The following is a 22,797-nucleotide window of genomic DNA, read 5'->3' on the forward strand; positions in this document are numbered from 1 at the left end:
GAAACCTTCTTTACTAGAAATAATATGACCATTCTTACATAATTAAGTGAAATAAATACATTTATTTGAAAAAGGAAGAAGAAAGATGCAGAGAAAGAAAGTCTGTTGTCAGATGACCAGCCCAGCCACAATCTCAGCCACATCAATGAAGCATGGTGCCCTGGTCAGCCCTGGCGTTCAAAGGAGGGAGTCTGATGTTAGGTGCTTTGACCTCATAGTACAGCCTTTCTGCTTACCAGAGATCTACAAATCTAAACCCTTCTAGCCTAGGTCTCAAATTTTGCTTGACAGACAAAAAAACAAAATCTGATGAAATACATAGGCTGAATGGATTAAGGTGTTAGGCTACCTTTTTCTTTTACTTAAAGGTAGAGAGAAGGGGGAAAATGGTGCTGGCAAGTACACCCAGGCAGCAGCAGGGGGCGCACCCCACTTGCATGCCTTGGGATTAGCTAGGACCAAGTGAGGAAGTGGGGCAGAGGTCAATCAATCAATCCTGGGAGATTCTTGGTGAGGTACAACCAGGAGTAGAAGGAGAGGCCTTCCTGGGAAACCTAGTTAATCATTTAGCCACAAAGTGAGGCAGGTAGTGGGAGAGAAGAAAGGATCTCCTAGAAGCTGACTTCTAGACAACTGAATCCCGTCTAGGCAATCAGGGGCTGGATTTGGCAGAGCCAATTGCAGCCCACCCACAAGAGAAAGCATTTAGCAACCAAACAGCTGAAAAGAACATTCCTGGGACAAAAGTTATATCAACAAGGAGAAGGAATCAATGACCAGTTAAGGGAATAGCTCTGATCATATCAGCAACTCAAGAGTAGATCAAAGGGATGTTGTCTCCATGCCCCAGCTGCTAGGACCTGCGGTTGTTTTCCCTTCTGTGTGGTGGTGGTTTTAAGAAGGCCATTGTTTTGTTCCTCACAGTCAGACTTCACTGTCGGGTACACTGAGGACACAATGAAAGCCCTGACCATTCTCAACGTCGAGATGATCAGCCTTGAGCTTCGTCAACCTGCATTTTAACAACACTCCTCACCCACACGCTTCACACAAGGATCTTGGGCACACTGAATTCTAAGACACTATTCTAAGTTTGTTTTGTTTGTTGTTTGTTTCTTTCTTTATTCATTTATTGTTAGGGGGTTTCTTTTCCTGGGGGAGAGACAAAAAAAAAAAAGAGTCTCATTCTGCAGTCCATGTGGCCTTGAACTAAACACCCTCATGCTTTATTTTCTGCACAGTACTGAGACTACAAATATGTGCTATAACCCATCCTATTCTAATGTTGGGTTTTAAACACCAGAGGATTGGACCGTTTCTTCTCTGCTTATTTCTGTGTCTTTCCAATATATCTAATTATAGTGTTCTGTTCATCTATCACAAAGGTAACGACTTAATATTTTCAACAGCCTTCTAAAATCCCTTTCCTTTTACACACACACACATACATACACACACACACAGCCCAATTTTAATTCCTGACTCTAAGCACAAATAAAGATACTGCCACTTTGACCTAATTCAGAGTTCATCCTTCTAAATAACTGTATTGTCTCTATCTATAAAGCACTCTGTTGCCATGGCAATACATGCATAGTTGCATGTATAAGTAATTGAAGACTGCTGCATATGACAGACACTCTCCAGCAGAAAACATCTGTACCTTCAAGTGTTCATCAGCCTCCCTAAGTTTTCTTCCCATCCTTTAAAGTCTCTGGAATATGAATATATATATATATATATATATATATATATATATATATGTTTTATGGACACTGTAGTACTACATACAAGAAAGAAAGACCATGTGAGAGCTATTGTAAGAAAGCTGGAAATAACCTTTAGTCTGTTGTCAATTTGTAATGTAGCTTGGCACAGGGTTATTGGTTTTTGTTTTGATGTAATTTTTAAAGACCCAATCCTCCCTACTTAAAGTGAGAGGAGGGAATAACATGCTTTCCTATACGTCAACCCTTAGAATGCTCGACAATTCAGAGTTTACTTTAATTTTAACTAATTATTCACCAAACCTTCCTGGCATTAAACATTAACATGGCTATTTTATGCGTCCCAGTTCATTATCCTGCCAATAAATGATTACTTATAACTTTCTGTCTTGGCCAGTAGTTTTTCTGGACTTTTATGATTCATTAGTTGTGCTGCTGGAGTTCAGCCTCTCGAAACTGGCTTGCTAGCATTTATTGTTTTTTATTGCTTCTCTAACGTGTCTTTAGAAAGAGACACCAAGTACCACATGTTTAGAAAGGGTTTAAAAGTTTGACGTGTTAAATAAGGGTTACTCAGGTGGCAGTAGTTAGAGAACCAGGGAACAGGTGCTTCTGTGGACTTGGCCACTTGAACAGCACAGTCAATGATGGATTTCTCCGTCTGTCCTCCGAATGCAACTGTCTGCGAAGGCAATTCCTGCTTAGCACCTGAGAGTAACTTCAATGCCATTCTCAGTGTGGTGATGAGCTCTGTGCTCACCATCCTCCTGGCTTTGGTGATGTTTTCCATGGGGTGCAATGTGGAAATCCACAAGTTCCTGGGACATATAAGACGGCCATGGGGCATCTTCGTGGGCTTCCTCTGTCAGTTTGGAATCATGCCTCTCACAGGCTTCATCCTGTCCGTGGCCTTTGGCATCCTCCCGGTACAAGCTGTGGTGGTACTAATCATGGGTTGCTGTCCTGGAGGGACTGCCTCCAATATCTTGGCCTATTGGGTAGATGGTGACATGGACCTCAGGTAAGACAGAGGCATCTGCAACTCCTGCAGTCTTCTGAGGTTAAGCTTGGAAACCTTTATAATTTCCAATATCTGTTTGATCAGCTGCACTGGCTAGATGTCTGACTAAGGAATTAAATGGTAAGAATAAGTGCATCTTTTGGGATAGCTGCTTCGCTGTTAGAACTGGGAACTTTCCTTTTGTACCTGTGCGTTTTTGTAGTTATCATCCTGAAACAAAACAGTGATTTAGATTTAAATTTTGTAGCCTTAATAGTTTTAGTTAGCAGACAAAGAAATAGGTTTTTGTGTGACATTTGTATACACATATATCATTGTGCTTTGCTCTTAATCACCCCTCTTTACCATCCTAGTTCTTCTCTCTCCCTCCTGTTAGACCACTTCCTGCCAACTTTCCTGTCACACACCTTCCATTGCCTTCTCTGTTCTTTCCTTGCCTTCGACTCCCAGCTCTATGCTGATAGGTCACTCTCTACCATGCCCTGTGTGTATATGACTATGTGTGAATATGTACATTTAAATCTAGATATGCACCTGAGGGGAAGCCTTGGTATCTGTCTTTCTTAGTTTGGATTACTATACTTGCATGTTGAATTCTAACTCACTTAATCATAAGTTTTATTATCTCTGGGGACAGACTCCAAGTTTGTTTTTGTTTAATTAAATCATTTTTTTCCAATCCACAACTGTAACTGAGAAAGTGTTGTTGTAATGGAATAAGGAGGAACTTTCTTTTTTATAACAAGGAGGTCTGAGTGCAAATACAAGCTCAAACTCTCTGATCAACATCAGCCCCACCAAACTGCCTGTTCTTTGGACAAAATATTTCTTGGTTACAAACTAATGAAGAATATATAAATTCACTTTGTCTCAACGGCACTAAAAGGAAAAGAATTCTTCAGCAGTAATTTTTAATTATGCTTAATTCTCTACAAAATGAAGAGAAAACAATTTCTCTGCTTTTCAACAAAGAAATCTAACTGTACTGTTTGTCCAGTCCAGCTGTATCAGTTTGAACTAGCACTGGAAAGGAGCGAGGAAATGAAGCATCAGTGGGACTAAAACGGGAGTTTTTAATTCTGAAAATCAGACAGCCAGTGTCACTTTCCTCATCTCCTGATGAAGACTTGCATTTCAATTAAGCATTGAGCTGTTCAAGAATCATGTGCTTATTAAATATCGGACAACCTGCTATCAGCTCTGCTAGTTCCTGGCTGCCTGGTGAGCATCAGGGAACCAGCCATCAACTCCCAATTGGCGCTAGTTTCTGATACCTTAGAAAACAAAGAATATGCATTATTCCTTTTTGCATAGGGACATGGAATTGCTGCCTAGGAACAAATATTCCTTTTCTTAAAGAAAAACCCTGTGAATAACACAGAATCATAAACTCTGTTGACATAGTTAATCTGTGAACCACAATATAGTAATCAGGACTTTTTAGGTTTCCACTTCATTGACCTGCACACACACACACACACACACAGAGAGAGAGAGAGAGAGAGAGAGAGAGAGAGAGAGAGAGAGAGAGAGAGAGAGAGAGAGAGAGAGAGAGAAATTCCCAGGAACTCACAATAACCAGACTGTGAGGAGTGACCCTGAGGATTTGACCTACACTAAATGGCTTCTTGATATTTATAAGTTTCAAACAATGAAGCCACTACAACCTGTACCTGAACATAATAATGTCACACATCATTGCTGAACATAAGATCAGTTGTATATGGTACCATATCAATTCCCTTACATCACTTATGCTGCGTACAAATTACTCAGTAGTATAGTACAGAAGACATTACCATGTTCTACCACACAATGAAAAATGTGTGCTATACCTCTGTCATAAAGAAGCGGTCATGCCTCGATGCAAGGTGACATGAGGGATTGGAGAGATGTCTAAGGGACTAAGCGTACTTGCAGCTCTTGCAGATGACCTAGGTTTTGTTCCCAGAACCCATATCAGGTGGATTAAAACTGTAACGCTAGCTCCAGGGGAGATTATTACTTCTTTTGGCCTTTGTGAGTACCCTTGTATACAAACTCACACATGGTACAGGCTCAAACACATAAATAAATAATAAAGAAACAAAACATTAAATAAATGAATGAATGAATGAATGAATAAAGAAATAAAGAGAGAGCTTTCTTTTTTAAAAAAAAAAAGGTGACATTACACATTTTATGTTCAGGAAACAATGTTTAAAGATTTTTTTAAAAGAAAGTGAAGTCTCAGCTACTAAGTAATAGCCCTCCAGAACTTAATTCTTCTGGAGTGAGTGTTGGAAATCTAAGTCTCAGAATGACTTACATAGGTGCAACCTTATATACCACTTAGATTTCTAAGTCTGTATTCTTAGGGCATCACATGCTTCATCTTCACTTGAATTCTAGAAATGTCAGAAATGATCATTTTTAAACCAGCTACCTTTATTACTAGAGCTAACCATGCAAAATAGCTCCAAAAACATTGTCATTTTGCTTTGCCTTTCTAGGATGTGGTCCCTGAAAGAAGAAACTATTTACCTGTCCCCCATTATCTAGTCTCAGAATTTTGCAATCTCTAATTACTTAAAATAAATATGTGAATAAATAGAAACCGTGGCCCATTTTAGCAGCAATTAATATTTCAGCTATTTCTCTGATAACCTGAAACCTGGGACTTTGTTAGTTGATCAGGACACAGAAATTCTCAGTTAAGCTGTGTCATGGGCATAATGTGCATAAAATATATCAGGGAAAAATTAAGGGAGGCAGACAAGTGAATCTGGTGGCAGCAAAGGTTTATGGCTCAGGGACACAGATTTGCTTTCTCCTTTGTTTTTTTTTTTTTGCTGCAATATATATATTTTAATTCAAAGTGAATCAACAGTAATACACCATAAATTCTTATTTTGACACTCACCAAAATAGTCACCTGGAAAACCCGCTTTTTGTGACAAAGTACAGAAGGCTTGGTCACATTTAAATCACTGAGAACTAGAGAGAAATACTATCGCAAACTGTAATAGACATTACATCCATAAAAATTTTCCCAGTCCTTATTGTAATATTGCACAGTGCAATTGCTACATGGCAAACTAGTGTAGCATAGAAGTAAAAGCAAAAACAAACCAAAGAGAAAAGCCACAAGAGTAAAACTGCTCCTGTCCCCACACAACGGTGGATATATGATATCTCCTTAGCCATAGCTTCAGCCACACCATGTAAAAGCTTTCCTTTAGTTCTATCTCATTGTCTTTTCTTATCTGTCTTATTCTCATTCGTCTTTTCCTCAGTTATCCCAACTCTTACTGTCTTATATACTCATTACTTTCTAGCTTTTTGATTAGTATTTTTTCCAACCATGACCTTTGTCTTTGGCTAGTTATCGCATATTTCTTCTTCCACTAAGCTGTTCATTGATATTTTCAAGATCCATAACCCTCTGACCTGTCAGATCAATGCCTCCTCTTTCAAATACACATACACTCATCTCTTCTCTCTTGTGGGAACCAATCCAATCCCACTGGACTCTTTCTTTATCTTTACTCACATTAAGCAAACTGTTGCTTCCATGAAATATTGATTTTATTTTACTAGCTTGTGTTGATTAGATGCTAATGTTTATCAGACACTTTGAGGCACCAAATATAAAGCTAAATTCTTAAAGAACATTGGTGTATTTTTAACTCTCCAAAGAATCCTAGGGTCTTCTGCATTGACAGATGAGAAAAATTAAGGTTTATAATCTTTGCCAAGGTCATCAAGTTAGTGAATGTAAGTGTCAGGTTTGGGATCCAGATGGAAAATATCTGATGTTCTCTTCTTCGCACTTGACTTTTGATCACATTATACCTACCACCTGCACAGTCTACAGAATCAGACACGTTTGTTGATATTTCAAAGGTAGAGTTACACTTTTGATGTGATTGTAGTCTTTTGTATTTCTTTATTCTTGATTCCACTCAATTCCTCAACACATACCAACTCTTTAGTTATGAGTTTCATTTCCCCCGTATATGTAAATGTTTTCCCTAGCAATTAATAAACCAATGTAAGAAAAATTAAAACCAAATTGTATTTTTAATTTCCTAATTCATTAGAGTTTTTATAGTTCCAATGTGCTCTTTCAGAAGTATTTATATTTTCAACATGTATGCTCTTTATAGAAATTAAATTTTTTCCATAAAATTCATTTTTTGTTTTGTGAAGTTATTATTCTCCTTATTGTGAACCATTTCAACAGAATTTTTTTGTTCTTGTTATTAGCTCAGATAACATCAAAGTCTAGACCTGTCAACATTCCTCAACACCTTACTGTCAAGTTTCCCACTACACCTAAATCCTTCATTTTCCAACTTCCATTTTTTTCTCTCCCATTAAGTTTTACTAAGAAATTTCTGAAATCAAACTCAAAACCACAACACAATTTCTTAAGTTGAACGATAATTCTCATTTAAACTTTTACAAGACTATTTCAAAGTATAAAAAGAGAGAAAAATCCTGACTTCTTTCTAATATCTATTCTTGTAATTTAAAAACAAATGCCTCTTCTTCTTGATTATGAGCTGATAAGAATCCTGTTCCCCTGAATTCCTTCCTCACTATGAGGATATACTACGTGGCCAGCCAGTAACAAAGGGTTTTTATTGGAGAGCAAGTTAAGAAAAAGAATGCCAGAATGTTGAAAGAAGGAAGGAGGAGCAGACTTAAATATTCCAGTGTTTTAGTTACAAAAACGATGAACCATTGCTGGTAAATGAATGTTTTTGTATATTTGTTGCTTTTCAGTTGTCTATTTTTTTTACTACAGGATGCTACCTTTAGTTTTCTATGACCACATTTAAATTTATGAAAAATTCTATATTTCATTTTAGTTAGTGTTTAAAACAACGTATTTCATTATGATGACTCAGTTCATACATTGTCATTGTTTTTCACTAAGATTGGCTGTTCCCAATGCCCTCCCCACACTTTTGCCCTGACCCCTTCTACTTAGTCCTCCTCTGCCTTCAGGTCATTATATACCATTGTGTGCCATTTTTCTGAGGAGATGTGGATAAACAGCTACTAATCATAGATAGAACACCAACAACAGAAGCAAAGAGATGTTACATGAAAATCTAGTTTAAGGAATCAATGAGTTTAATTGCGGTTGCTTTTACAGGAACATAGACAACTCATAGTTAGCTATTCTACTAAAAAAAAAAATCTCTCATTCTCAAACAACCATTGACTGTATACATCCTTGGGGAGGCGCACAGCTCTGTAAGCATGTCCCAGCCATGATAGAAAGTTAATAGGTCCAGTCTTGTGAATGTTTCTTTCTAGTAATCACAGATGCTGACATACAAAAAGGAAATGGCCACAAAAGGATATAGATAGATGATAGATAGATGATAGATAGATAGATAGATAGATAGATAGATAGATAGATAATGATGATGATGATGAAGAGAGAGAGAGAGAGAGAGAGAGAGAGAGAGAGAGAGAGAGAGAGAGAGAGAGAGAGAGAGAGAGAGAGAGTCAGAGACATTGAGATACAGACAGACAGATATATGGACGGGGTGGTTGGACAGGGGTGGTTCTATATGTGGGTGAAAACATATGCTACTTGGTCTATCATTTCTCCTTGCCTTTGGAAAGTCTTTTAAACACATCTTTCATATTAGTTTACTGTCACTGGTTTAGCTCCATTAACATAAACATTTTAATCACTTTTTAAAAAGATTGCTAAAGAAGTTAAGACCCCTGAATGACTTTGTTACTACCCATTATTTTGCCCCAATTATACAAATTCATTATCAGATGCATTGAGAGAAAATCATTTCTCTTCATATGCTTATTTTCCTTACAACTTGTTGGGGGCGGGGGGCATTTACTATAAATACTACTGAGTTTCCTTTTGGTATTGTTCCAGAAAACAAACTCCACTGACTACTTAATTATTTGTAGTGAGGTAACAGTGACAAAGAGAAGCCCAATTAATGCGTTACCAAGATCCACACAGTAAGCAACATCACATTCTTCCAACCCAGTATGTGCCTTTGCAGCTCAAGTATTAAGTCCCTCTGTTCCACAAGCAGAGACTGTAACCCTGTGTCCAGGACATTTTGAGGAGGACCAAGAAGACCCCTACTCAAAAGTCTCTCATCCATACTCTGGTACAGTACTGAGAATAGCATCATTTAATTTAATAAATTCCTCCAGATCACAAAACAAAATCTTCCTACTCAGTCAGGCACCCATAATGAACAAAGTGCTTGCTGATTTCTTATTGTTGACTCAAACAATGATATTATCTTAACTTTCCTAGGAAAGTTGTGAGCAAACATCTATTTGCCTTGATAAGAGACCAAAGTAAGGATTTCACCCAAGTCCCACTTGTTGAACCAATAAGTTTATTGAACTTACTTAGAAAGCACAGAGAAGAGGTTACTCTAGAAGTGTCAATAACCCCCAAGCAGATGCATTTTCTCAAAGTCCAGCCCATCATAGTCAGAATCTATCCCTGCATCAACCTTCCATTTCATGCATGCTGTAGCAACTTTCAATATTACTAGGATATGGGATGGGGCAAAAGGGAATGGGTTGCAGACTGTACTTCTGGGTAGGGTACTGTGACCCTCCCAACACCCTTACTACAGGAAAATGTCACTGCTTCCATTACCATTATCAAGACTACTTAGCATCATACTGTTTGACTTATTTCTTTGTCATGGCCACTACATCAAGGTAATTTCTATTGCCAGAGAGTCTGGTTTGGTAGGCTGTGCTTAGAGGGAAAAAAATCATATACAACAGTTTACAAGCTCAGACACTTGGTACCGTCTTCAAAAATTATTTTTATGTATCAGACTGCCCTCTATGATCTGTGAAAACAGATTCGGAGGGAAGGATAATGCAGACTACGTGAGAAGACACCAAATACAGGTGAGGTGACCCTGCCCAAAGCCAAGCACTTTATAAATATGACCACTATGTATTTCTATCTCCATACAGAATGATGTACTGGTTGAGTCTCACCAAAATTGAAAATGAAAGCACACCTCCCCTAGAAAACACAGGTAGTCACCTCAAGCTGTTTGTTTCTTTCCAGTGTTAGCATGACTACTTGCTCCACACTGCTGGCCCTTGGAATGATGCCCCTTTGCCTCTTCCTCTATACCAAGACATGGGTCGACTCAGGGACAATTGTGATTCCTTATGATAGCATCGGTAAGTAATTTCTCTGCAGTATGTTTCATATAATCCTCAAGATTTCTGCTTAGTCCCCGTTAGGATCTCAGGCCATGTTCCAAGCTCACACACAGGTCATTTCCCTTTGACCTAGGGGCAAATATTTTTCCCACGTATAATTTCATTATTAATTCACTCTGAGTTTGCAGAAATATTGAAAGAATGCAAATTCCAAAACATGACTCCATGAGGAGAAACTAAATTTGCCTCAGTTCATAATAACACGGAGGAAAAAACAGTTTTAGGAATGCAGTCTTAACCTAAGAATCTCCTCTGAGGATAATTAGGCTGCTGGCAAAACGGAGCCACCATTTTTCCAGTGGTGGATTTATGGTAATGGGTGTTTGCACCAAATATTCAAATTGAAGAAACACACACACAAATAAAAACAAACAAACAAATAACATGTTTTCAGGGTAGTTGGTAGTCATGGGTAGTCATGGGCACTTCTGAGTAAAATATATTATTCTCTAACCTCAACTGTAAGCAATATCTTGATATAAATGTCAATTTAATAGTACTCTCCATATTTTCATGTCAAATTAGCTAGTTACTATTCTGTCTTTTTATATTTCAACTCTTAAAAGCTTTCCATCTTGAAGAAACTTCTTTTTTATTTTGGGAAGAAAAGAAATGGTAGAAAATAAAGCAGTTGGTATGGCATGAAGTGGGGTCAGGTACAGACTGAGAGAACTACTGCATGTGCAAAGCAGGCTGTCTCTCAGAACTGCCTTGATGGAAATGAGCTATAGAGCATACAGTGCACAACCCTCATCAGCAGGTATGCTGTATGACAGTCCCTCTCTCTGTTTTAATTTATTTATTAATTTTATATCCTAGCTACAGGACTCCCTCATACTTCCCATTCCCTCCTCCGCCTCCCACTGCTCCCCTGCAATCCACTCCTCCTCTGTTTCTGTTCAGAAAGGGGCAGGCTGCCCATGGGTATCAAATAAGCATGGCATATCAAGTTGCCATAAGACTAAGCACCTCCCCTTGTATTTAGACTGGACAAAGCAATCCAGTATGAAGAACAGGTTCCCAAGAGCGAGCCTAAGCATCAGCAACAGCCCCTGCTCCCATTGTTAGGGGTCCCACAAATAGACCAAGCTACAGGACTATCATATATATATATATATATATATATATATATATATATATATATATATATATGGACTAGGTGAGTCCCATGCAGCCTCTATGGTTGTTGATTCAGACTCTGTGAGTTCTTATAAGCCAGGTTAGTTTGTTTCTGTGAGTTTACTTGTGCTGTCTTTGACAGTCTTTTTTTATTGATTTTTTTTTTTTTGAGATCTTCGTTTTTCTCTGTTCCCCTCCCTGCCTCTCCCCTCTCCTTCAATGCTCTCCCAAGGTCCCCATGCTCCCAATTTACTCAGGAGATCTTGTCTTTTTCTACTAACCATGTAGATTAGATCTATGTAGGTCTCTCTTAGGGTCCTCATTGTTGTCTAAGTTCTCTAGGATTGTGATTTTTTAAGCTAACTTTGCAAAGAATTCTTCCCTAATCTCTCACAGAAAGGTTTGGGTTTACTCTTAAACAGAAATACACATTCAAGGTCAAACAGAAACTCCCCAAGATATTTTTAAAAGGAATTCTTGTTGGGTGGGAAACTAGACTAAAAGTCATTTTCACTTCAAGGAAAGATCATTTTCATTATTAAATGTGATTCAACCTATAGACAACTGAGTTAGAACAAATGTGAGCAATGACTGTGAGACACCCACATATTAAATAACGAGTTACTCCTGATTTCAGTGAGGAATTGTAGTGGCATTTCATTTGTATTTTAATAAATAAAACATGCCCGAGGATCAGAGAGTAAAACAGCCTCACTGGTCAGCCTTACAGACTGGGAAGTGGTAACCTACAACTTTAATCCCAGTAGCCACACTAGATTGCCAGAGAAACCGAGCAGTGCATTCCTTTAATTCCAATGGTGCATGCCTTTAATTCCAGAACTAGATAGGGTTATCAGATGGGAGGAGACAGTTTTCAGTCTCAGTCTCATTCTGATATTCCTGGAAGCAGGATCAGCATTTTGTACTGAGGCCAAGTAAGAGCCACTGGCTGGATGCTTTGATTTTCAGATCTGTGAGTTTTTATTAATCATGACTCAGAGAATTTTGAATCTAAAAGATACCCCTATTTGCCTCTGAGTAACTCCCAAATATTAGTAGAATATTCTTCCAACAGGGTTTAGAGTGACATACAAATCCAAGTATGTATGCCCCTGCTTCCATCTCAAACTCTCCCCTCAGTGAAACTTTCCCTAGATTTGAATATTGCCATCTGTTTGAACACTGAACAATATTGTAGTGTTGGCTAACTAAACAATTTTGATTGGATATTATTTGGTACTAAAGCAAATAATTGAAGCCTTAAAATAATCGTCTTTTGATAGTCAATCCCTTCTGGAAAACATCCCATGGGAGTATTAACAAATCTGAACTACTAAGTGGATGACTTATACCATATAATTTAAGTCAAATACATTATGAGTTGGGTTTTGTTTTGTTTTATAGCAAGGTATCACAATGTAGCTCCTGCTATCCCAAAACTTGATATATAGACCAGGTTGGCCTTAAACTCATAGAGATCTTCTTGCCTCTTCCTCTCAAATTCTGTGATTAAAGATGTTGTCATGGTACCCAGTAAGACAGATAAATTATGAAAAGAAGAGAAAATTAGAAATGGATTAGCATGTCCATGGAAGAATTTTCTCATAATATGTCAAACGAAAGAACATATAGAAGGCCAGAAGATTATAAAAAAACAAAGAAAGAAAAAGTAAAAAAAAAGTTTGAATATAAAAATTATTTGATCACAACGTCTGCCTAGGCAGTTTTCCTATTTGTTTTCTAGTCTTAATGAGTGAAAAAGTATGAGCTGACAACTTCATGAGATGTTGTCATCACTTATAAATGAGGTTGTTGAGGCTTGGAGTAATTATTTAATTTGCCCGAGATTACTGTGGACCTGGGAATAGCTACTGGCAGGATCTCCAGCCTACTCTGCAGGCACTGTGCTTGTGACATCTTCCACATGGCTCAGTGTACCTCTCTCACTCTAAAAATGCTGCTGAGCCCTGAAGATGCTGCCATGTGGTTGAAAAGAGGCCCCTCTAAAGTTGAGTCCCTAGAACTGAACCATGTCAGGTAGCGATACCAACATAAATGAGTACCTGATGACAACATCCTTGTGCAGGTGAGGTAGGCATCATTGCACCCAGTTGTTTTGTAGGAAAACATAAGGTAGCTACAACTTTCAGTCCATCTTTTCCTTCTTCCTCTTCTCCTCTCCTTGATTTTTCTATTCACATTTCATAGCCTTAAATAAATAGCATGTGATGGTTTTAATATGTGTAAACATCTCCTTTGGGGTATGTACAAACAGGCATCTTACACAGATAGCATGGACAATAAATTGGTAATGGGGAAGCCTGGAGAGGATAGAGCCAGTTTCCCAGCCCCTGGACAGTAAGCATAAAGCACCTTCCCTCCATGGACAGGGACCAACCACACTGGTAGGTGTGAAGAAGAACCAGAATGGTCCTTGGAGTTGCTGAGAACCTTCTCTGGCTTTACCTGGCCCAGAGATTAAATGCTTCTGTCATGGGTGGTCCTAAGCCGTGGACATGTTGACTTGTCACATTAGGCTCCCCCAAGATAGAAAGACTCCAGGCCAAAGGAGCCAACCAGTTGTATCTGGATAATTTTATTTCGAAGCCTGGAAACAATAAAATTTATGGTGTGGCCTAGAGATCCAAGAAAGGAAATCTCTTTAAAATGGTAGGACTAAACAAAGAGACTCCCTAGACTTTCTAGAAGACATGACCAATAAATCCAACAGACTTTCCCACAGCTTTTCCTCTACCCTTTTCTCCTGAGCTTGAATAGTTCCTATCTTATTGTCCTTCTTTTCCTTTTTTTCTTTCGTTTCTCCCATCTCTCTCTTAGTTATTATTTTAATTCTGCTGAATAATTTTGGAGCAACAATAATTTTGATATATTGAAGAATTTGTTATTAGATTCGCTTTAAATGCATATCCATAGTCTGTAGTTTATTGACCAGACCTGAGTCAATCTATCCAACACTAGGCAGATGTCTACTCTCAAAATTTCAACATTTGGTTTTACTTTTTCATAATACTTCAACAGAGTTTTGGAAAAGAAACAGTCCATGAGAAGTTGGAAGTCTACAGTGCTCTGTTAAACAAAGGAACTATTGGTCAAACAAGTGTTAAATAATATAGAGACACAAATCGTATGTCACAAGAATGGCAGTAAATTTCCCATGGTGAAATTGAAGTATGACTCTTTTATCTGGTTGGGTGAACACAGTGCTTGCTATAAAGAATTATAATTACATGAGAGGTTGCCATATATATTATCACACAGAAATTTAGGGCATGGTTTTTATCTCATTCTCTCACATCTCTGCCATAAATTTGAATAACTGAAGTGAATTTTAAGTGAAGTGTATTAGCCTTCAAAATTCCAATGGACATTAAGCAATTTTTAATACTTTTTCCACTTTAAAATTTATAAGTATTTATTTTTACCACCATGAATTAACAAGCCAGTATAGAATATATCTACCTACACTACACAATATGCAGACAAAGACACAAACACACACACACTCACAAACTGTGGGGAGGTGTTTTTTTCCAAAAATATAAAGATCTAACAGATAAAGGAAGCGAAAATATTGGAAAATAGGGTGAAATTAGGTTGTTAATATAAGGAACTCTAAAATAGTCATCTCTGGATTGAGATAAATTATTTATATCATCATTTCTCTACTGTTATGAACTGGAATGGAGAAAGGAGAGAGCAGGGGTATAAAAATATATATGTGAATGTGTGAATTTGTGTGGGTAGTATCTGTGTGGACATAATTCTACATTCTGTTTTCAGTGTTCAAGAAGACGGACAGGACAAATAGCCTTTTCTAGGCTACTTGTATTTTCTTTTCCTCTTATTAATGCTATTTTTATTGTTGTTAGGCACTTCTCTGGTTGCTCTTGTTATTCCTGTTTCCATTGGAATGTTTGTGAATCACAAATGGCCCCAAAAAGCAAAGATCATACTTAAAGTAAGTACCACATGCATGGGACAGGCTGAACACCTCTATGCCCTGCAGTCAGAACTGGAATGAGATGGTCTTTCCATCTCCTAAACTCTTATTCTCATTACATATACCATTGGGAAGACTTGCCATCCACAGTCCCAAGATAATCCCTTAGACAATACCCTTCCTGATCCTATCTGAGGAGCAAACTTCTATCTGCCATATAAGTCATCAATTCAAATGTCACCTATTGGTTTTGCAGTGTTCTCCAATGACCGTGCTGTTATATAGGCTAAGTTTATGTTATAAAATATATCTAGGCAGTTTTCTGAGAAGGTACAGCATATCTTTCTTATATCCAGAATTTATCTTCCATACTGAGCATATCTTTCTCATACCTAGAACTCAGTGCCCCCAAACTGGTAGATACTAGCCTATGGGATGTAAGGGAATAAGGTAGTTGGTATTTCTTGTTTTACAGGGGAAAAATCCACAAAATTGTCATCTTCAAATGTTTTTAAGTTTAATCAAAGAAGAAAATAGGTCTGGAGCAATGGTTCAGCCATTAGGAGTGTGTACTGTTCTTGCAGAGTGCTCACAGCTGTCCAAAACACCCGTAAGCCCAGATCCAGGGATCCAAGGACGCCTTCTGGACTCTGTGGACACCAGAACTCATGTGCACATATGTACAAATGGACATACATGTAGTAAAATTGAACCTTTCTGAAAAGGAAAAATAATGACCATGGCTTATGTTTATCCTTATTTGACTTTTATAAACATTTAGGATTATAACAAGCATAAAATGTGACTTTGGCAAATTTTTTGTTTTGCAAGCTCAGACATCTTCCTTGGGCCAATTAAGCATGATTATTTTGTGCTGGTGTTCCCTTAGTCTCTATTACACTGGAGAAGCTCTTCTTATCCCCAAAAATTAAAGGGACATAGAAAACTCATATTCATTTTCCTAAAGGAACAGTCTGCTTAACATCTCTGACCCCTGACAAACATCTCTGGACTCACTTTGACATAAGTATCTTTTCTTCCAGATTGGATCCATTGCAGGTGCAATTCTCATTGTTCTCATTGCTGTGATTGGAGGAGTACTGTACCAAAGTGCCTGGATCATTGAACCCAAACTATGGATCATAGGAACAATATATCCTATAGCTGGCTACAGCCTGGGGTTTATACTGGCTAGAATAGCTGGTCAACCCTGGTACAGGTATGAGGTTTAGATAAATGGGACTGAGCATTTTTGCTTATCACAACTACTGCACTAGTTTTCTGGGGTGCCAATATGAAATAACCATATAGTATAGAGAAATGACTCAATAATTAAGAACACAGGCTGCTTTTTCAGAAGACCCAAGCTTGCTTTCCAGTACCTACATGGCTGCTCAGTCATCATAATCATCGGTAACTACAGTTCCAGGATACTCAATACCGTTTTCTGACCTTTGCAAGCACCAGGCACACATGTGGTGCATAAACATATATGCAGACAAAACATCCATTCATATAAAATAGCTTTTAATTAAAAATAAGAAAACCTACCCCTAAGTGGGTCATTTTGGCAAAAAAAGACACATTCTTACAGTTTCACAGATCAGAAATCATGCTTAAGGCAGCTCAGAGCTGGCTTCTTTGGCAGTCTGTGGTTAAGAATTTACTGGGAGGCTCTCACTTTAACTTTTAATGTCTATCTTTTGTTGTATCTCATCACATTTTATTTCTTCTGTGCATGATACTGAGCTCAAATTAATATCCTTTTTTAAATATGCAACAAGTCACATTAAATTACTGGCCACTAATGACCTCATCTTAACTAATTATATCTGCAATAACCCTGTTCCCACATAAGATTACATTCTTAGATATCAAGGGTTAGATATAGGATGGCAACATCTGAATTTGAGTGAGGGATGTACTCAAACATAGAAGCTGAAAATATTGATACCAAATTCAAAATCCATAACCTTCAATCACTGTTTACAATATTTAAATAGCATCATTTGTTCATAAATTACACAAATCTCCAAGAAGTACTGGCTCCCTTCATTTTTCAACTCCCTGACATTCTGCTCCACTAGTCCCCAACCTGTGAAGTAAATTTTTCCCTTTGCTATGTACTCTGATTTAATAAGCAGAGTAAGTTTCATGAAAATAATCAATTTCATCTTGTGATATACATATATTTCACAATATATATTTCTCTAACCAGCATCAGAAGGACTCAGCACCCAAAGGTGACAGACACTAAAGATTGCTTATCATTTTTCTAAAAACATTTTTTTCCAAATGGTCCACCTAAGTCAACAGACAGGCAGGAAATTGGGTGTAGAAACAGGAATTAGTGTGCATCTGAAAAAGAAGCGAGCAAGCCTGAATAGTGTGAGATGCATTATGCCTGATCAAACAGACTCAGGCTTCATTCTGCCCCTGCCACTCTCTCACTGGAAGACTTTTGGCTCCATGCTTACTTTAGTTTTCTTTATTGAAGATTAGAAACATTAATTTTTTTACCTTTCAGATTTTTAATCAAAATGTAATCAAAACAAAATTAATTTTACAATAAATGCCTAATGAGAAATACTATAGCTTTAATGTTTTCTGATCCCTGATCTTTTCTGTGTGCTTTCACTAAGTACGTAATTTGAGAATAGATAAAATGGACCTTCTCTGCAGTTTATGGAATATTAACGTAAATGAACCTATCCACCACTTTATAAATATATTGGGACTAGAAAAAAAGTTCAGTGTTTAAAAGCATGTACTGCTTTTCTAGAGGACCTGAATTTGCATCCTAGCATCCATATTGGGAGGCCCAGAACCACCCGAAACTCTAGCCTCAAGGGTACCCAGTGCCTCTGATCACACTATGTGTACCTGCATTCACATGCACATACCTACATGCATACAAACCATTAAAGATAAAATAAGGCTTAAAATCATACATACACTAGAATAAGTTGTTTTATATATTAATGTATTTATACAATGTAAAGTTGTGTTTAAATTATACAGAAAATATGGATGCTAAAAGTAGAGATAAAATGTAGGTATGTGCTTGTAATCTATCAATAGGAAAGCTGAAGCAAGAGGATTGCCACAAGTTAGAGGGCAACCTAACTCAAATAGCTTAGTAAGACTGATCTCGAAAAAAAGAAAGAGAGGGAGAGGGGAGAGAGAGAGAGAGAGAGAGAGAGAGAGAGAGAGAGAGAGAGAGAGAGAGAGAGAGGGAGAGAGGGAGAGGGAGAAGGAGGGAGGGAGGGAGGGAGGGAGGGAGGGAGGGAGGGAGGGAGGGAGGGAGGGAGGGAGGGAGAGAAAGAGAGAGAGAGAGGGAAGGAGAGGGAGAGGGAGGGAGAGAGGGAGAGAGAGAGGGAGGGAGAGAGGGAGAGAGAGAGAGAGAGAGAGAGGAAGGGAAGGAGGAAGGAAAGAAGGAAGAAGGAAGGAAGGAAGGAAGGAAGGAAGGAAGGAAGGAAGGAAGGAAAGAAAAAAGGAGAGAGAGGGAGGGAGGAAGAGAGGGGGAGGAAGGGAAGGAGGGGGGAGGGAGGGAGAGTGGGAGAGAGGGAGAGGGAGGAAGGGAGGGAAGGAGGGAGGGAGGGAGGAAGAAAGAAGAAGAGAGAGTGAGAGAGGAAGGGAAGGAGGAAGGAAAGAAGGAAGGAAGAAGGAAGGAAGAAGGAAGGAAGGAAGGAAGGAAGGAAGGAAGGAAGGAAGGAAGGAAGGAAGGAAAAAAGGAAGAAGGAAAGAAAAAAGGAGAGGGAGGGAGGGAGGGAGGGAGGGAGGGAGGGAGGGAGGGAGGGAGGAAAAGTAACCAAAAGAGAGATAAAGAGAGGGGGGAAGGAAGGCAAGAGAAGGAAGTGGGTAAGGGGAAAAAAGAAATAAGGTAGAGAGAGATGGAGGAAAGAAAGGAAGGGATGAAGAAAGAGAGGGAGGGAAGAAAAAATTGCAGTCTGTGTACATGCTTTCATCTTACCTTCCATTTCTTTCTATTATAATAACCCTAATAGCAGGTAAAGCACACACATCTTCATTCTTCCTCTCAGGTGCCGGACAGTTGCCTTGGAAACCGGGATGCAAAACACTCAGCTGTGTTCTACCATTGTACAGCTCTCCTTCAGCCCTGAGGACCTCAACCTTGTGTTCACCTTCCCACTCATCTATAGCGTTTTCCAGATCGCCTTTGCTGCAATATTATTAGGAAGTAAGCAATAATGCTAATTAAATTCTGCTATGATGTTTCCTTTGGATAAATCCCCTGGAATCGCTAAAAACAAACTTTTTAAAGATTCTCTATTTTTGGCAGTTCATTGTACAAATAAATTTGAAAAAAAAATGCATCCACAGAAGTCAGTTATCATGACTTCATATATGCTGATGCAAAGACTATAATTTTATTATAGGTCTTAGTGAGGCTTTTTTTAAAGAAAGGCAGAGGAGATGGACCCTTTCTGTTGACTTTCTCTTCCTCAGTAGTCAGAGAGATGCATATTAACCTGTGAGGAACATTTATTGTGCACCTTTCTAAATGCTACCAAGGAACACAGGTTTTAGTGATTTTTCCCCTCAAAAGCCTTGTCTTAATATGCATTTTAAACAGAATAACCAACAAAATGACAAACCATATTTATCATGAAAAAAACATAAGTCAAATGTATAAGTCTGTACATGCAAATTTTAAATATTGAAATAACTAAGGAAGTGTAAACAAAGATGTACCAGAGATAGATAACCCAGCTTTACTCTGTCGTACCATAATTTCATCCTTCCTCATTTGATCCACACTAATTCTTCTTCACCAAATCGGAATTTTCCCTACATTTGTCTATCCAAAGTCTGATGGTGCTTAAGTCACATTTTTAAAGTTCTATTTAAAACAAAGAAATAAACTTACTTTTAAAGTTTCATGACATTTAATAGAAAATGCAAAGTGGAAGTACATGAGAAAGATGCTGTGAAAATTAAGTTAGAAATGCCCAGAAATAGTTTCACTTATCTTTACATTATTTCTATTCCCGGGTCAATATGTATCCATGTGCCTTAAGGTGCCCATCACAGTATTGTCTCAGTGCCATTTTTCAAACAGAGGCTCCTTTCCAGTACAGGAGTCTCATATCACAGAAAACACCACATGGGCCCAGCAGGGGTCTGATTCTGAGGCAAGGCAAATAAGTAGATGGTTTGAGCTTTCTCGCCAGCCAACCTAACCAAGCCAGTGAGTTTCAGGCCAGTGGAAATTCCCCGTCTAAACAAGCAAGATAGATGGCACCTGAGAAGCAGCACCCAACACTTACACACATGTGTGGACATGGATCTGAATACACACATGGACCTGCAGGCACATGAGCAACATATACACAAACAAGTGCACACACATTCACAAACACACACAAAGAAAGAAAGAAAGAAAGTGCTAAGAAATACTTGCACCACAGAAGAAAGGAAGTCTGATCAACAACAAAAAAATAGTGAAAACAAAGAACTAAGCATGTTATTCTGACCCAACAATTTCTATAAGGGATGACCAGACCTAGGCCCTGGACATCACACACAGGCATAGAGAATATTTAGTTGAAGACAAATTAACTGGGGTGGGCTGTTAAGTACCATATAGAGCTTGAAGCCATGAGAAAGGCATACACTTTTGCTGAGCAAACATCCTCTGAAGCTCTCCACCCAGACTTCTTGAGTGCAGTTATTGCAACCATGTGTGTGATCCTAAAACTAAAATAATGATAGTTGGTTTCTCATAACACCTCCATCCTGTAAAAAGTGCAAAGGGCTTTCTGAACTGCATTAGCCAATCACTAGCCAAAGTAATTTTTCAAGGTGTCATTCTGGAATATACTTGACTTCTCATATATTGTTTTTTTGCAGTTTATGTCGCATACAAGAAATGTTGTGGAAAAAATAATCCTGAGTTACAAGAGAAAACAGACAATGAAGTGGAGCCCAGGTCATCATTTCATGAGACAAACAAAGGATTTCAGCCAGATGAGAAGTAAACACTAAGGGTACAAAAAAGAAAGGTTTCTAACAACATTCGTCGAACTACAACTATAATTATTTCCTTTGGTGGAATCACCAGCAAAAAAAATGCTGAAAGTTAAATTGAAATTGAAATTTGTTATTGCTCTTGGTACAAAGTGACTAGCAATCCATTCTTTAATGTGGCAAACATGCCTAAACGTGTGTGTGTGTGTGTGTGTGTGTGTGTGTGTGTGTGTGATTATTTTTCAGTATCCAAAGGAGACTGGTCACAATGTATCCCTTGATACTAAATTCACAGAAGCGTAGGCTCCTTTCATAAATGACAAAATGTTTGTATTCATTTCCCAAATACTTCAGACCAATACTAACTTACTTAAATTATTTAACATGATGTAAATGCATGTAAATAGTTGTTTTACTGTATTGTTTAGCGAATGATGATTTTTAAAAAGTCTGTAATATTTTATGTTCAATACAGACATTATTTTTCCCTGATATTTTTGATAAATGTGAGTTATAAACATAGCTGTCAAATTTATCCACAGGAGGGCAAATGCATTTGCATATAATGTATAGATAGACACCAGCTAGCTAGCTGACTAGAAGGAAGATAGATAGATAGATAGATAGATAGATAGATAGATAGATAGATAGATGATAGATAGATAGATAGATAGATAGATAGATAGATAGATAGATAGACGATAAATATATAGATGGATGGATAGATAGATAGGTATATGACCAGTAACCATTAATATGTTATGAAAAACATCTATAGACCTAAATGTATATAAATCAGACTTAAAACCTTGGCATAGTAAGCTGAATTCAGGGACAAGCACTTTTATATATTTATGATTGTAAAATGATTTATGTGAATGAGTGTATTCCTCTGACATTTTAATCATCAATTTGAGATTTTGCAACCTATTTGTCTGTGATGTTTACCCTGAAAAATACCTTTGTATTTTTAAAAAAGTAGCTTCTTTCAATGGCATTCCAGAAGCAGAAGTGAGAGAAAATGTTACTAAAGAATTAAATAACGAGTTAAAATTGGGTTAACACATAAAGGATATTTTACATCTGTTCACATACTTCTAGGGCCTACCAATGACCACTTTATCTTTCAAGGAAAAGAGGCCATTTAGAATAGTTTGTATTTGGCCAACTAGTTTTTTGAACTCTAGAGAGGTTTATTAAAGGATTACCTGTATAAAACCAATTCAAATCAAACTATGTCTCAGAAACCAAACTGAAGAAACCTGCCATTGACCGCCCCACATACACATGCACATAGAGATCATTTTTAAATCAATAGACAGATGCAATATGTTGGACAAGGGTGGTCCTAAGGCACTGATTGGGAGAGGAGAGGAGAATGGATCTTCTTTGGGGGGGGGGGGGTGTCAAGAAAGTACCTTCAAGAATGTGAATGGATAACTATATGTTTTTCTTTGGGTTCACCTTCTTATATAGCTTCTCTAGGATTTTTACGAATTATAGGCTCGATGTCCTTTATTTATGGCTAGAACCCAATTATGAGTGAGTACATCCCATGTTCATCTTTTTGGGCCTGGGTTACCTCACTCAGGATGGTGTTTTCTATTTCCCTCCATTTGCATGCAAAATTCAAGATGTCATTGTTTTTTACCGAGGAGCCAAGGACAATGGCGATGGGCTTGGTCTCTACGACATGGACGGGCTCTGTGTGAGCCTTGTCAGTTTGGTTGCTCACCTTC

The 22,797-nt window shown here is 38.0% G+C and overlaps 1 protein-coding gene across 1 annotated transcript; it reads left to right on the top strand.

Moving 5' to 3' along the window:
- Positions 1-2,371: 2,371 nt before the first annotated feature.
- On the top strand, positions 2,372-21,069 carry Slc10a2 (solute carrier family 10 member 2). Its single transcript, XM_038328711.1, has 6 exons — positions 2,372-2,748; positions 9,827-9,945; positions 14,997-15,085; positions 16,111-16,286; positions 19,111-19,268; positions 20,942-21,069. Exons 1-6 carry the CDS (start codon positions 2,372-2,374, stop codon positions 21,067-21,069), a joined length of 1,047 nt encoding a protein of 348 aa, XP_038184639.1.
- The last annotated feature ends 1,728 nt before the right edge of the window (positions 21,070-22,797 follow it).

This window comes from Arvicola amphibius, chromosome 4, assembly GCF_903992535.2.
Source record: "Arvicola amphibius chromosome 4, mArvAmp1.2, whole genome shotgun sequence".
Lineage (NCBI taxonomy): Eukaryota > Metazoa > Chordata > Mammalia > Rodentia > Cricetidae > Arvicola > Arvicola amphibius.